Consider the following 15,869-nt stretch of genomic DNA (forward strand, 5'->3'; position numbering starts at 1 on the left):
CATACTATTACACAGTAGCGTAAATAGGGCAAGGCAAAGGGGGGCAACTACACCATGCACAAAGTGCTACAGGCAGTGACTGGCCATTCTATCCTGTTCACTCTTTAGTGTATACTGGCTTTTAAAAGCTGATACTGCATTTGAAGTCAAAAAATGAGAGCTGTAGCACTCCCTGTGTGGTCTAATCTGTAACAACTGCTTACTATATTTGTAGCACTCAGTTAGCTACAATTTCAAAGAAGGAAAAAAAAAGATTTGTTTATTTTTTTTTCTGAAGTAAAATCTGAGGAAGGAGAGGCAAGGCATAGAAATGGAATCTGATTGGTTCCTGCATTTCAGGAGTCCCAGGTACTTGATCTCAAACTTTTTTTTTAATTACCCCTCAACTGAGGAGGGGCAGGAGTGGGATGTAGAAACAGGACCTGGTTGGCTCCTGCAGATCTTTTTTTTTTTTTGTGTCCTTCTATTGAAAAGCTGGCGCAGGAGGAAGTGATTCTGTATCTGGCTAGCATGCCTGCCAGTACAAGCAGCAGAACTATTTTCTTTTTTTTTTTTGCTTTTCAAATGATGAGTGACAGGAGAGACATCAGCCCCAGGAGGTTCAGAGGCCTGACAAGCCTATACTGTTACAGAATATCATTAAGCTAAAAATGGTAGTGGCATTAAGACAGACAGAACTATATGATAACACCTGAAATACTCTAGATATTGGTGACACAACTGTCAGGCATAAAGACCCTATTAACTAGTCTGGAAAAGGACAAGGCACATTTAAGTCTTTTCTTCTCAGTTCCTATGATCTGTGACATCACCTGGGCCTTCTAGTGTTCAAAGTATCCAAAATACGTGTATGACTTTATTACTGCTCATGTTGGGGTGAACAAAGACAACTTGTCCACCTTGGAGGAGATGCAGGCACATGTGGTAGAGTACTCATAGTATGTTCTTATTTTGTTAAAGGCCCTCAAGTTGAAATCGACTCATGGTGACCTATGGGTAGACTCCATAGGGTTTTCATGACATATTACTGAAGTAGATTGCTAGGCCTTTTTTCTGTACAGATACTGCTGCTGCCCAGTTGTGCCCAATCAGGTTCTGAAATCAGGTTTACCAGTTAGTAATCCTGTACATTAACCTGCATGCTATCATTGTGGGTGCTATGTTCTTAAAGACGGGTAATCTCATGGGATGAGTAGTGTTCTGCCCTTAGCTAGAATAATGTCTAAATACAAATTAACCATCACTAGGTGTAAATTGTGTCATTCTAAGGGGGATCCAGTTTATGATAGGCTGGAAGAACATGACTGACAGACCTCCATGCTTCCTCAGGGATGGGCTGCTCCTGTCCTTTGAGGGATTTCACATACTAGCAAAAAAGCATGTTTACCCCCCCCCCACCCACCCACCATAGTGACATTTTTAGGCAAGGTGAAATAGCTTAACATTATAACTTGACAGATTCCAATCCACCTATATGTCAGTGTGACTCTCTTCAAAACAAAAAGCCTTAGAAAACAAAATGTCTGACATGGAAAAGCTCTATCTAGCTACTGAAACCTGATTCCAATCTACAAAAAAACACTTAACCTATACCAGGGTTAACTGCATATCCATGTTTATAAGAGATCCCATATCTATGTCTCTTATTACAAATGACCTCACACTTAATTTAGTACAGGTCCAAATCACCCTCACCAAAACAAATTTTAACTTTATTATCAACATGTCCCTCTTCATTGCCCCTAGATGAACATATCAAATACCTAAACATCTTCTCCCAGCTGGACTTCTGAAAAATCATCAGCTCAAGATCTCTGGATCAAATAGCTACTCTCCCTACCACAGGCCTAGTTACCTTGGTTTAACTGTGGGCTGTTACAGAATTTATACACAACTTACTGCCTTATTCTTTTCCATACCCTATGCCTTCTGTCACAGATATTTTATCTGATCATCATATTAGAATTACTAGCATTTCTGAAAATACTAAGTATTACTTCATACAGGACAATACTGTTACCATATGATCAACTCTCTTTCAACTAAATGTTATCCGACCAGGACAGTCTTGAAAAATAGACTGGCAACAATTAAAAACCATTTACCAAGTTATTAAAACTATAAACAAACAAATAAATAAATCTCATGCTATACTGTCTATTGCTCAGTCCACCACCTAATGAAATATGCTGTTTTATGCATTCACAATGTTGTCCTCAAGAAAAAAAAAGTCTATTGTACAGCACTATAGTTTCAATATGCATCCTCAATCTTGTGTCAGGATATGCTACTTTTTCTTTAACAGTTCCTTTTTTCAGAACATACTGCCTATCTGATCTTAGCTGATTCCTTTTGCATTTTAAAAGCTTCTATCATCTCACATCAATGCCTTGTTTATTTAAAGTGTTCCATTAACCTTAATTCATCTGTTAAGACTTCTGCTGGCACCGTATTGTACTGTAAAAAGTTATTTTATTTAGTTTTTATTTATTTGACATTTGTTTACTGGAAAGTCCAACTGGACAGATACCAGTTTTCAGTGGATGCTCAGGGAGAAAAACTCCATAATAACAATACAAAAACGTTACATAGATATGGTACAAAGAAAGAGACATAAGTAACATAACAACAAATAATCAAGGTTTAACAAAGTAGTGGTACATAGATACAATGTTGTTTTACTGTATACAGAGAGATTAGTATTTAACACATCTGTTATTCTGACATCTCCGAACAAATTAGAACAGACTATATTTTACATACCAGTGTTTGCCTGAGCTGAAACAGGGTCTGTTTGTCCTTCGTCATATACTGCAACAACATTTACATCATATTCAGTTTGTGAAATGAGATCTCTCAACACTGTAGTTGTTGTTCTTCCATCCACTTCAAGCTGTAAAAGAGAAGGACCAACAACAAGAAAAGATGAAGTCATTTGCATGTGAAATTGAATTTCATTTTTAAAACCAGTTTTCAAAATGGTTTGTACAAGGACTCAGTTCACAATAAGCACCATTAAGTGCCAGGTAATTAATAATGTGAGCGTAATAATGCCAATACATATTCATCTTACCACTGATAATATCATTTTGATCATGAGAAGAAAAATTGTCAGTGTAAGATGACAGAATCCCCCACCAGATATAACATAATGCTAGAAAGACACAAACTTGTGCTTTGCCACTTGCACTAATGGCTGCTCAGCCACTAACTTTGAATGCTAAGAAAGCAAGATTATGTTCACTGTCACACACCAAAGGCATGGTGAACAACCTACAGCACATGCACACTCTCAAATATGTTGTGGTTACTCTCAACACCATCTTAAATGTGCCTTTACATATCAGCAACTTAGGTCAAAATTAACGCTACCCTCTGTGGATGTCATAAAATTTCATACTCCACCATACTGACTGGCTCCAAATTAAGAAACATGTAGACCTGTTAATCCTATCCCTTGTCCATAAAACCAAAGTCAGTGATTTCACTTCTCCCCTTAGCTACAGGCTAGCAATCAAGGAAATCCACTACCATTTGCATTCACATATCAAGTCAGCCCCAGTTTGTGGCGAAGCTTAATAACTCACTTTTAACCTCTAAATGTGTCTTCTCCATCGTAGCCCATAAACTAAGGGAGTCTCTTCCTGCTGAACTCTACAACATAGTTAAGTACAGCAAATTCATCAAAACATTGCTTATCTTTCTTGGAAAGATGGCCACATGTGCCTGCTTCAGTCATTCACCAGTAACACACAATTAGTGAACAATGTTTCAGGGCACAGGACTAAGGCTGTAAGTTGTTAACAAGGTGCTTCATGTACTGCAGGATTTGATTCCCTCAGCTTCCATTTGTTTACTATGTAACTATCAGCAAGTCACATAACCAGACAGTGCTCTGGGGCAATTGTGAAACTGGGCTAGGCTCCTCAATGGTCTCCTTTCCCCATCTCTAATTCCTTCCTCTTACCTATAATGCTCTATTCTCCTCACTAATTATCCAAATCTCCAGTGTGCCACTTGAGGGTAAAGTACCAGAGAAAAAACAATTACTCATTTTAAAATAAAGAGCATACAAAACCAAAATCCTCAAGCCCCTCATCTGCTCAAGGCTGGAGGAAAAACGAAGGATGTATTAAAGAGGATAGAACAGATCATATCAGATACAAAAGTTATCTAATTGCCATAATAACAGATTTGCATGATCCTGGTCTGTCTTCAAATCAGAAAGACCAAGTTCCTAGCTTGTCCTCTTGGGAGACATCAGGGAAGCATACCTCATATGAGTGTGGCCCAGAAGGAGGACTCATTAATCTAAAGTTTCTCTTTTACTTAAGGACAAAACACATCAGAACCATTAACTGGGACATTAAGAAAAGACATCTTGAAATTCTTAATGAAACAATCATTGTAGCAAATAGCTATAGTGGCACCTGTTGAACCTGCTACACCATCCACACATTAGGTGCTTCCCAAGGTTAGATATAGACAAAATTATTGCCAGTTAAGAACTAAGCTTGGATTTTAATTCTTTATCTATCAATCTTTACAGTGTCTTGATCATGTATTCATAAGTTCATACTGAAAATCTAGTACACGAAAGACACAATTAAGTGCTCTCACAGAGAAAATGAAGGGCATATATCCATACATTTTCAAAAAGATCTAGCTCTCTGGTTTCCTTGTGAGGAAAATATATCACAAGACTCTGTGGTACAGCAGAATCATGATGACTGACCTAGTGATGATGAAAGGTGCCTGGACCTAATAGTTCTAATTTTTAGAAGACAAGACATTTTTCTCTGCTCTCTTAGAACATACCCATCAGGTTTTTACCAAGCCTCCTGGGTTACATAAGAAATAACCCTGTCAGCAGTGGGAACCACCAAGTAAGTCATGAAGGAAATGATCCCTTCCAGAGAGCATATTCTTCTTGATTAACTACTCCAGAACAGACTCCCCATCCACATAAAGCAAAATCCATCCCTGTCCATATTCAAGCACAACTTGGATCTATGGATGGGAAGCAGAAAGTTTACCCCAGAACTGGCCCTTGTACTACTAATGGACAGAGGTAGCTCCTAAATGCTTTATTCCATGCAAGGGTCCCCCTCATATTATCTATGTTATGATTCCAGTTATTCATATTGGTGTAATATATAATTATTCACCATGGGATGGGTAAGGCCCATCTCTAAGTAACTGGGATAGGTTAATTCAAGCACTAAAAGGGAAACTAGCTAGGGTTAAAATGGTCCACAAGGGACCCTATTAAGTCTAGTAGTGGTGTTCCTGTCTTTTCTATGAAAAGTATCACCATTGCTCTTATATACCTCTCTCTATTTCAGGACTACTGCAGGTCAAATTTCTTATTTACTGGCACCTGGGAACAGTCTGGATTTTTGGTCATTCCATCTCCACATTCCAGGACTCGGCAATCCCAGTGCCAACACTTCAAATGTTTATTGGTTTTGATAACTTTCATATGATTTACACTTAAATATGTCTTGTAATTACAGTTTTTACACCCGATAGTTTACAAATATGTTCAACCCGTGTTGCATTTAGGGTTCTTAAGAATCCAGGGTAGCATTCATTTCTTTTTTTTTTTTTTGCAATTTTATAAACTAGAAATTAGTTTTGCTTCAAGTGGTTTTAACTTTTAATTCTATGCTTTTCAAGTTTCATTAAAGCTACATTTTTAGGCACTGAATATGTGTCGATATCCTTTAGTCTGAAGCTAGCTGTCTTCCTTTTTGGCTTGCTGATACCATGAGAAGAGCAGACCGATACATTTGTATTTGTAGTTACTGCAGGAGCATTTAACACTGATGATATTACTCTACTTCAGTTCGCCTTTCTTTACATACCATGTTAAGGTTATTTACAGTTACTCCCTTACATCTGATTTCTCCAACTGCTTCTCTGGACATTGAAGGTTTTTCAGTTTTCTTAAATGGTACAGCTGGGAGAGTCAGAGGTTTCTGGTCTTAGGCTTGAGCAGCAACCAGTAATGGGGTTGTTTTTTTTTTTTTTTTTCTTATAGGGCTGTGGATCATTCTGATATGGTTTTACTCCTTCCTGTCTACAGTGCAGAAAGTAGTTCAGGTTGGTCGTGAGCTACTGGGAATAATTATTATGTGGACTGATTACAATGGTTTTCATATATATATATATATATATATATATATATATATATATATATACATATAGGGGTCGCCACAGCAGAACTCCGGTCCGCTAAAGATTGGCAGTGAATTTTTACAGTGTCAAGTTGCCAGCCCAGCACCCAACCTTCAAAGAAGGCACACACACACACACACACACACACACACACACACACACACACACACACACACATATATATATATATAATTTTTTTTAAGTTTTACAGTTGAAAGAAGCTTTTTTGTTACACTATAACTTTTTATTTTCTACTGGTAAACATTTTGTACATGTTTCAGGAGGTACTCACCCAGGTACCAAATTGCGGTTCTCTTCATGTATGCTCAAATTTAACTTATCTGTATTCAAGGCTAGTTTAATTAGTCCATTATTTTCTTATCTTACTAGATGAGATTGTCTTTGTGGAATGTAAAAGGACTGCAACATTGTAAGAAAAATGTTCTTTCATTTGTTTTATAATATCCTATCACATTCTGATAGTACAAGAAACATATTTGTTGCTTCTGGTCCATTATTGTTTTTTTCATTAATTTCTCATACTCACTACTAGTGTTAAAACTGAAACTAAATATTTTTCTGACAATCCAGAAGTACAATTATATTGGATTTAATTAAAAAATATTTTTGCAATTTGATAACTTAGTGATCATTATAATGTATTGTTTAATTATGACATTTTTATTAACCAGGGTATTAAGGAGGCATGTATTAAAATGGCAATTAGTGGATTTCTTATCGACAAATCAGCTTCTTACAAGAACTCTACAATAAGCTCGGAAGAAGAAATGTGTCATAAATTATAAGTCAAGCAGCATATTCATATTAAAAAAAAAAGGAAGACAGAATTTTCTACTCTTCAGAATTCTCCTAATCTGTGTTTAAGTTCACACTTGTCTTTGCAGGAGTCCAGTGTTTTGGCTAGATATTCATAATAGGCTCAAATATTCTCAGCTTACATGACCAAGATTATTAATACTGAAGTTCCCAGAAACGTCATCCAATGTATTTCTAAATATGGAAATGAATGTGTTACTTCTGTTATCAATAACGCTTTTTGTGGAAGTTTTTCAAAATTTTTTTTTCCCCCAGAAATATTAGTATAATTTTATTGATGAGATTCTAAAGATGGTCTTGTTATCTCGGCTACTTGCTTCGTATGAAGAAACCTTGGGGTAACAGTTACCTTGGAAGTAGTTATACCTGTCAGTCTTCATCAAAAGGCAAACCATTGCCAGCCTGACACAGTTTAAAACGTTCTGTACTTAAGGTTTTCAAAGTCTTACTAAATGTTTATCATTTCATTTTGGAGTTCATTTTTTTTCAGACATATATCCTAATGTATCTAAAACTGTCCTAATACCTACACCAAACATGGATCTTTCTTATTAGAAAAAAAAAAACATGTCTATCTTTCAATGGCATCTTTACCTTAAAATGTTTTCCTCCAGTCATGGCAGACAGGATACAGTCAACTGTCTCAGACATCATCTCATACTTTCAATCTAGTTTCATGACAGGCAAACAGACTCCAGACCATGTTCTCATTTCAAAGGGCACTGATGGTGGCAATCCAGAAAAAATAGTTTATCATCGTTCTGTTCTTAAGGCAACAGAAGGACTTGATTTTCCTTATTTTTTTCATAATTGTGAAAAAACTTTCTATAATACTTTTGTTAATTGTATTTAAATTAATGGAGATTCTGGAATATGGGGATTCTTATAATCTGGTTCCTATTTCTGCTGGTATGAGATTAGGCTTCCATTAGCAATCTGTCTTTCCAGTCATTATATGAAGCATTTATTTAGCTTTATGCTATATTAAAAAAATCTGACCTTCCCCTATTCTTTTATCATTGTCATGAAAAAGTTGCACTTTTCCTGATGAAGTAACAGTCTTTCAGTGGGCTACTGCAGAGACTGCGCAATCTGTCTTGGAAGCCTCTGCGCAAAGTAAACAGTCCCTTGGGGACAAGAAAACTTCAGTATATATGTAATAATGTCCAAACTCCCAAATGAGATTTTGGTAGCAAATTTTAACATGTCCACCAAAAATGCAATTTTCTGGGAGAACTGTGCCCCGAGAGACAGGCCCATTGCAACCCTCTCTCAGGACAGGGAAGAAAATAGCAATGCCAGCCCCCTTTCTAGTGCACTAACTGTAAATACTCCCTAAACCTGGCTTCTTCATGGTGCAGAAGTCCTAGCCTCTTTTTCTTAAACTACATCCACTCCTGGTGAATCCAAATAGAATTTAAATGGCTTAAGTGTCATGAGATACAGGGGCTAGACCCAATGGAAAAGGAGGTAGGAAAGATGTTCTGAAAGAAAAATTAATGAAAGGTTAATTCCCGTGACTAAAATTAAAATGAAAAGTAGCAGGAAAAAATTTTACTGGCGCACAAAACCATACAATTTTTTTTCACAAAATTACCAAAAAAGAAATGAGATACTCTAGGGCCATTTCTTCAGATTGTTCTCAAATGACATCAAAGAAAAAATGGGAATGGGTGATGCATTATGGGAAAGAGGGTTCCAGGCAGCTTGGAGAAATGTTATCTACCAAACGATCCTAGTGGCTGTGGCATCCTATAGGTTACCAAAGGTGAACCACTTATTTTCAGGTGTGGTCTTTTATGCATTATTATTCTACCTCATTTGGTTGTATGTTCATTAATTTATTTGTTCATTTATTTTGTTAACCAAATTCATCCCACTAGGGCTATAGCCTTTTTTTTCCAGTGGGGCTCTGGGATGGCACTCAAACTAAGGATAAATTGGTCAGGAGAGCAGGGAAGCTAAGTGCCATGGGATCGTTTCCAATTAGATGAGCAGCCACCAGTTCAGGCAGATGAGCTTCCCATTTAAAGGATGACATAATTCTTGATGTCTTCTTATTCTCCTAGAAGCAAAGAAATCTACAGCTATATTTACCCATCGAAGAATACAATACACTTGTACACAGCAAAACTATAGACTTATCAAACAAAAAAGTCTCTTGTTTCTGCAGGATTTCATCTAAAATATTTTAATTTTACACTATTTTTTCTGAAAGGATTTCCCACAAAGCAACTTATGTCCTCTCATCACTATGCTGACTGTATTTAAATGGATTTATGGTGTTCAAAGTGATTACTGATAGCAGGTCTTCTCATGACTGATCTTAAATAATTCCTTGGCTACTTGTCCTATTTTCTCTTGAGTGCTCATCTTAATGACTTTAAGAATTTTTCACATACTGTACATTTATTGGGCTGAGTTGAAATGTATTCTCAGTATCTTAATCTCCTGTGACAACTGTTTTGGTTTACATCACACTGTACATTTTCCAAGTCTATTACTATTACTATTGAATTGTATGCGGCATTTGTAATAGTCAGTGAGTACTGTCTTCAAATCTCATCTGCAGAAACATAGTGAAAAACAGTTCATACAGTGGTGAAGAGTCATAAAACAGAAATGGAGCAATCACTTTCAAGTTGTACGGTATATAAAAGAAAGTTCCTTTATGGAAAATGCAAAATATTTAATAATAACTTTAATGTTATCTTAGCATGCATTTCACAATATGCAACTATGTCTTAATAAAAATGTACAAAGGTGTCCTGCACTTAAAAATATACAACCATCCTGTAACAAGGAAACCAGCCATCTTGAAAACAGTAAAACAAATGTAAGGGACCAGTTCAATCTACATTTGTCTAACAGGATTGATTTCAGTCACACAATTTATTTACCTGTCTGGACTCAGGCTCATCTACTGGCTTGTAGTTGACCAAGTACTTCACAACATTCCCTGGAGCTGCATCCCAGGTGGCTCTCATGGAGCTGTGAGTAACTTCGGTGAGCTTCAGGTTTCTAATTCCACTTAATGGCACTGAAAAAAGAGAGTATTATTTAGGGCAGAGTTTTAGAGCAAGATTAAAGGATATAACCTTTTTAACATACTTCATTTACTTTCACGAAAGCAAGTGTATAGGCACTGTCTTATTGTAAAGACCATTCTAATATCTTGGAATTTGTATGTAATGTCAATAGAAGGATAAATGTGACCACATACAAGGAATGCTTGGTCCACCTTATCTAATCACTTCCCCAACCTACCAAATAAGGTGTCACTTCTTCTTCTTAAGCATACTGCTTTCCCTACCACCTTCATTTAGTATGAGTTCTAGTGTCTTGTTGAATAGCTGATGTTTTACTCTGGGTACTACAATAAGACTGACTTCTGATTTGTTAAATAATGTTTAGTATAGCTTTATGTCATATAGCTTGCTAAAATCCTTGGAGCCCAAGTCAGTATCCTCTTTCTGATATAACACCCCAATTACCCAGCCTAATACCTCTATTGGATGAGCTTACTTATTAACTTCTTTTCTGTAAAGAAAAATGTTAAGACTGGATCACTTATGTACACCCCAAAGAGTAACTGAGGCAGCTTTTACTATGTTGCCTAGAAAACAAGAGACATTTCAGAAAGTAGGGTGAGCTAAGATACATAGATATAGTTTTGATAATATTAACCCTAAATCTGAATCAGATTATAAAAACGATGAATATCTGTGACAGAAGATACACTATTTATGCATGATATTTTTAAAAGTGCTTAGAAAGTACATAGGGGTCCTTACTTCAGACTATAAGTACAAGTTTTGTGATGAAGATCAAATTTGTCTTAAGAAAATTTAAAATCTCATCTGGCCATTTTGTTTTATGCATCTTTAAAACATAGAGGATGAGAAAGAGAGGCAAACAGAGGCTACAGGAAAATGTGAGAAATACTGGGTACAGAAACTACATTAAAAGATGAATGTAAATGTTCTTCATAAAAGACACACAGGTTTTAAGTTCCAGATCCTGGATCACATAGATATGGGTGATCTTGAAGGAGACATCCCGAATATTCTGGAGAAACATGAACTCATGTGGCAATTAAAGCTGAACTCTTTTAGGAAGCCTGGACTAAACTACTACTGTTCAATTAAAAGTGCACTGGAACTTAGAAAATTGCCACATTGTTTACATGACTAATTTTATTTTATTTTATTTTATTCTAACGGTTGGTTTTAAATACCATTTTAAATCAGTTTTAATTTAAGTGTATATTTTGTTTCCATCATCATACATACATTTTTCTTATTTTTGTTTTTTTCTGGTTCTTTTTTCCACTTTATTCAACATCATGTGTAATAACAATACTAATTATACAATTATATATATATTTATAGATAGTTTTTAGGGTTCTTGTACACAGACCTGAAGAAGTCTAGAAGGATGAAAGTGATCTTTGTTAACAATAGGTTATGGAAATAGAAATTGATTTTTACATGCAAAATGTATATGTATATATTTATATATATTTTTGATTGCCAAATGAACTAAGATTTATATATTTCCAGCCATGTCGTATATTGTCTTGGATAAAATCACAGACTTAATAATCTACTTAATAATCTGGTTAAATAAGAGGTACCACATCATTATAAATTTTATTTAAAGTACATTAGGGTTATATTATTATGACAGTTACTTTGTTTTACAGCAAAATAAACCACTCCCATGTCTGATAAAAAGTATATATATATATATATATATATATATATATATATATATATATATATATTTAGAAAGCTTGTGAGGAAATTATTACTCTATTTTTGTTTTACTTGGATCGTTTTTCTGTGTACTTAATAAAGGATTTTCAACTGGAAACAGACTGCCTGACTTGCTTGGATTACTTTTGAATACTTAGTAATGCTGTGCAATTATATATTTTCTATTATTATTTTTTGTTTTGTTTTGTTTTGACTTGATGAGTTTAAAGTTCGCTACTTCTACTACGATTGTTTGATCTGATTAATATACAGTGATTAACTAGAGATATATGGACTGAAAATCTTCCACACAGAGAAGTTTCTTACACTGTTTTGTTTTTGGACCCACTACACTTGTTTAGTGAGTTGTTTAGAGACTTCGAGGATACCACGGAAATTACTTGTTTTTTAAATGTTAGAGTCTAATACTAGCATTATGTAGTTTAGAGTAACAGATGGAGTTTAAAAGGTTTACAAACAATTTAAATTGCATAACAAAAAAAAATGTAAACAAGAAAACAGAGGTTTTAAGGAGAAAGCATAGGAAGTATTTCTGTTGTAAATATCTTGGCCTGACAAATATGACACTCATATTACCAATTTGGGGGAAGATAGAAAAACAGTATTTTCTGGACTTGGGACTTTAGAACTGGTTTGGTATTATGAGCATGACAGCTTATTCCAGGTATTTAATGCTATCAAAGGGAACAATAATTAATCAAAATGATTGTCATGAGGGACTTGTTGGGTGGCGGGGGGGGGGGGGGGGGTGCAGTTTGCTAATCACAAATTCCACACTGCAGTCTAACACTCATTCAGGATTAAGACTAATCCTTAATGTGCCACCCTTACCTGTAACACATGAATAAGTTGAATTAATTTTAGCCAGTGTACTGTTTGTAAGGCATAACAGGTGGAACAGAATAACATCAAGTGTGGTGATTCTGTTCTAATATTGTTCTACTGGTGTCACAATATTAGAACAGACATTTGGCAATACAGAGAATATATAGTAAAAACGTCGAAAAAGGGCATCACTGTCAGTGATAACTTTAGTATAATCCCACACAAACTGCTCGGCACTGCAAAGTATACCCAGATGTTGATTTGTTTCAAGAATGAGGCTTTGAAACGCCAGATTTAATGTTTTAGTCAACTATCAACTCAAGGAGTTTCAGAAAGGCTGTCAAGAGTGGTCTAATATATTGTAGTTGAAATGGACAGTATTCAGATATGTCCATTTTCTTTGAAGTGAATAATATAGTCTTTGTTTCTGTTGTACTCAGTGGTAACTACTAATACTAGATACAGACATGCAGCCAGTATTGGATAATATTTAAAAATTAATGTAAGGTTACCAATGATATCAGTTAACTAAAGATGCAGAATAAAATATTGTAGAGTCAGCCGCATAGTCCAAGATTTTGGTGTAACTACAATAAGCTGACAGAAGACAGCTGAGCACTCCATACAGAACCACGGAAGAAACTGGCAAGAGCCATATGTGGTGTGCTCTGTAGTGAATGTAAATACAGAACCACTATAGAGTACAACCAAAGAATGCACACTTCTACAGCCTGGCAAGGAGTACATAGGCAGAGAGTAATATGCACTGACAGCTCAAGTCAGTGAGCACCAATATATTGGCCTGAATTCATTTTCCCATGAAGAAAGCGAGTGAAGCATAAAAGGACAGTCTCTGTACTATAACCTTGGTGAAATCCATAATGAGAATGGGTATGAATACCTGAGTCAGTGAGATACTTTAATAATTGTGTATGTATGTACTTTCAAGTATTTCAGACAAAGAACAGAGTATGGCTATCAGTCAATAATAATTGTGCTACAGGCTAAGCCTTTTTTATGGAGTAGAAAAGTAAGACTTCTTTCCTATATTTTCTATATTACAATGGTAATTCTGTTGAAGTGACTGATTTCTAAGTATTGTAACATTACAGGCTATGGAATAATCAGAAAGTAAAAATGTACATCATTTTTTGGGTACGAGCATGGCCTGATCTTTAGGATGCAACTTCTTGATCAGACTAATAGGCATTGGGAGAGATTTAAAACTACATGAGAACAGGCCAAAAGGGTGTGACAAAATATAAGGTCAGGAGCAAGAACTGGGGCACCACAGATAAAGTATTTTTTGTAAAACTGTTTTGCCATTTTGAGAGGGGACTCTTGTAAAAGCAGTTGGATATCTTTGCTCTAACATGAAAATGTAGGTTTGTTACTCTATTCCAAAGCTGTCAATTGTTTTGGCAAAAAGAATGTTCTACATGGAACATTGCAATTACATTCCAAAATGGAAAAAACAGACTTTTTAAACACATTTCTAACATCAGAAACTGTCATAAATGAGAGCTGTTCAGGACTTACATCTTATAAGTACTGTGGTCTTTGGTCATGGTAGTTTTCCTTCATGATCTAGAAGAGAAGTTGTTTGCTTAATATCCCGATGGAATATAGAAATGTGTTTTAGCTTGACGGTGAAGCATTATTCTTTCTTTGAGATCAGGGAATCCCAGATAGATAATAAGTAATGTTTTATTTATTTTTATTGTCATTTTCTGAGTTACATCTAACTTAGAATAAGAGCAATAAAGCAAAGGTCAGAAAAGCTGTTCAGTGTGCACTGCAAGGGAGGCATGCCCCACTGCATAAACATTTTACACTGACATTGTGTGTGCATTTGTGCAAAACTATTCCTTTGAGGAATGCAGCTGGGGTGATCCTTTATGTTGTACTTGCAGAAATGATTTGTTAGACTATACACAAGGCAATGTGTTTTCAGGGTGCAGAAATCCAGATGAAACAGTGGAACTACTCATGGGTCCTCTGTCTGGAGTTGTGACAATCAAATCAAAGCAAGGTTCACAGAGAATGAATATTTTTGAACCTGATGAAAGAGAAGATGACTTGAGCAGCACACAGAACAGGTTCTAATGTGGTTACAATTGGTAATACCTAATATACTTTGGAAGCTATGGATGAGAAAAACTTACCTGTGTCTATACTGAAATAAAATAGACATTCTTAAGGATGGCCTATCACCACCTCACATGCATAAACAATATAACAAGATGAATGTGTACTCTCTTGAAGATCTGGTAGTCTACCCAGACCATGTTCATTTAAAATGGTAAACTAATGTCAGCTTGCTTCCGAATGCTTTACAGTGAAAAGTAAAGTTACAAGTTTTTCAAATGTATGCTTCTGAACCAAATATTTGACTGTGCTTTAATATAGTTTATACAGGCAGTTGATAGCATAAGAAAGGGGGTTGTACTATAAGGCGTTTTAAAAAGATATCTGAGCTAGAATGCAGTGTTGAGAGTAATCATAATATTACATTATATTATGCTGGATGGTTTTAGCAATTTGCAATACATCAAAAGAAAGAAAAGAAATTATGCTGGCTGTGAATTTCTCATTATCTGATTGTGGCAGAATAATTTTGGAAAGGACTGAAAAGAATATCTGCAACTTGCAAGCATGACAGAGAGTTGGAAACATGTGAAACTGCTCTTGTTGAAGAAGTTCTTCCTATGCAGTTTTTTTTTTAAATAACTGCTAGTGTTTGAAAATTATGTAACATGATTATTCAGAAAAAAGTAAGCATTATATTTTGAAGTCCATTTAATTCATTTGCATCTCAATTTGATCCAGGGCTCTTCCCTCTTATTAGCCAGTTCTAGTCCCTCTGCAAATCTACATATAGGTTCATAGGTTGGTACTAGGCTATCAGCCTTAGGGCCTATATAAGCCTAGCCATAACAATTCCCTGGATATTTCTTTCCACAATATTTACTTCCCCAGACCCCTGTCTAGCAGGGTGACTGACGTAATCCCTGAGGTGAATTTCGCATCTCCCATCCAATTGTCAAGGTTCCTTTTGAAGAGGGCCAAGGAGGTGCTCTGCTTGATATGTATGGGCAGTCTATTCCAGAGTATGGGGAGTCTCTGGGTCAGGAACCTATCCTTCTAGCATGTTTTGTTCATTGTGATGACAAGGTTTAGATCCCTGGAGTGTGTGGCTCTGAGGGACTGGGATTTGTTTAAGTGGAGCATGTCCGATAGCTCAGGGTT

The 15,869-nt window shown here is 35.8% G+C and overlaps 1 protein-coding gene across 3 annotated transcripts in view; it reads right to left on the bottom strand.

Annotated features, from left to right (window-relative positions):
• Positions 1–15,869, bottom strand: part of COL12A1 (collagen type XII alpha 1 chain) — a 589,904-nt gene that overhangs the window by 333,074 nt on the left and 240,961 nt on the right. For all 3 annotated transcript variants that reach the window (XM_044063907.1, XM_044063925.1, XM_044063915.1), the window contains 2 exons: positions 9,918–10,057; positions 2,764–2,893 (listed from right to left, as the gene is read on the bottom strand). In XM_044063907.1, the coding sequence (XP_043919842.1) occupies positions 2,764–2,893; positions 9,918–10,057 (270 nt within the window). The remainder of the gene's footprint in view (positions 1–2,763; positions 2,894–9,917; positions 10,058–15,869) is intronic.

The sequence above is a fragment of the Protopterus annectens genome, chromosome 1.part0 (assembly GCF_019279795.1).
Source record: "Protopterus annectens isolate FY-2018-M chromosome 1.part0, PAN1.0, whole genome shotgun sequence".
Taxonomy (NCBI): Eukaryota; Metazoa; Chordata; order Ceratodontiformes; family Protopteridae; genus Protopterus; species Protopterus annectens.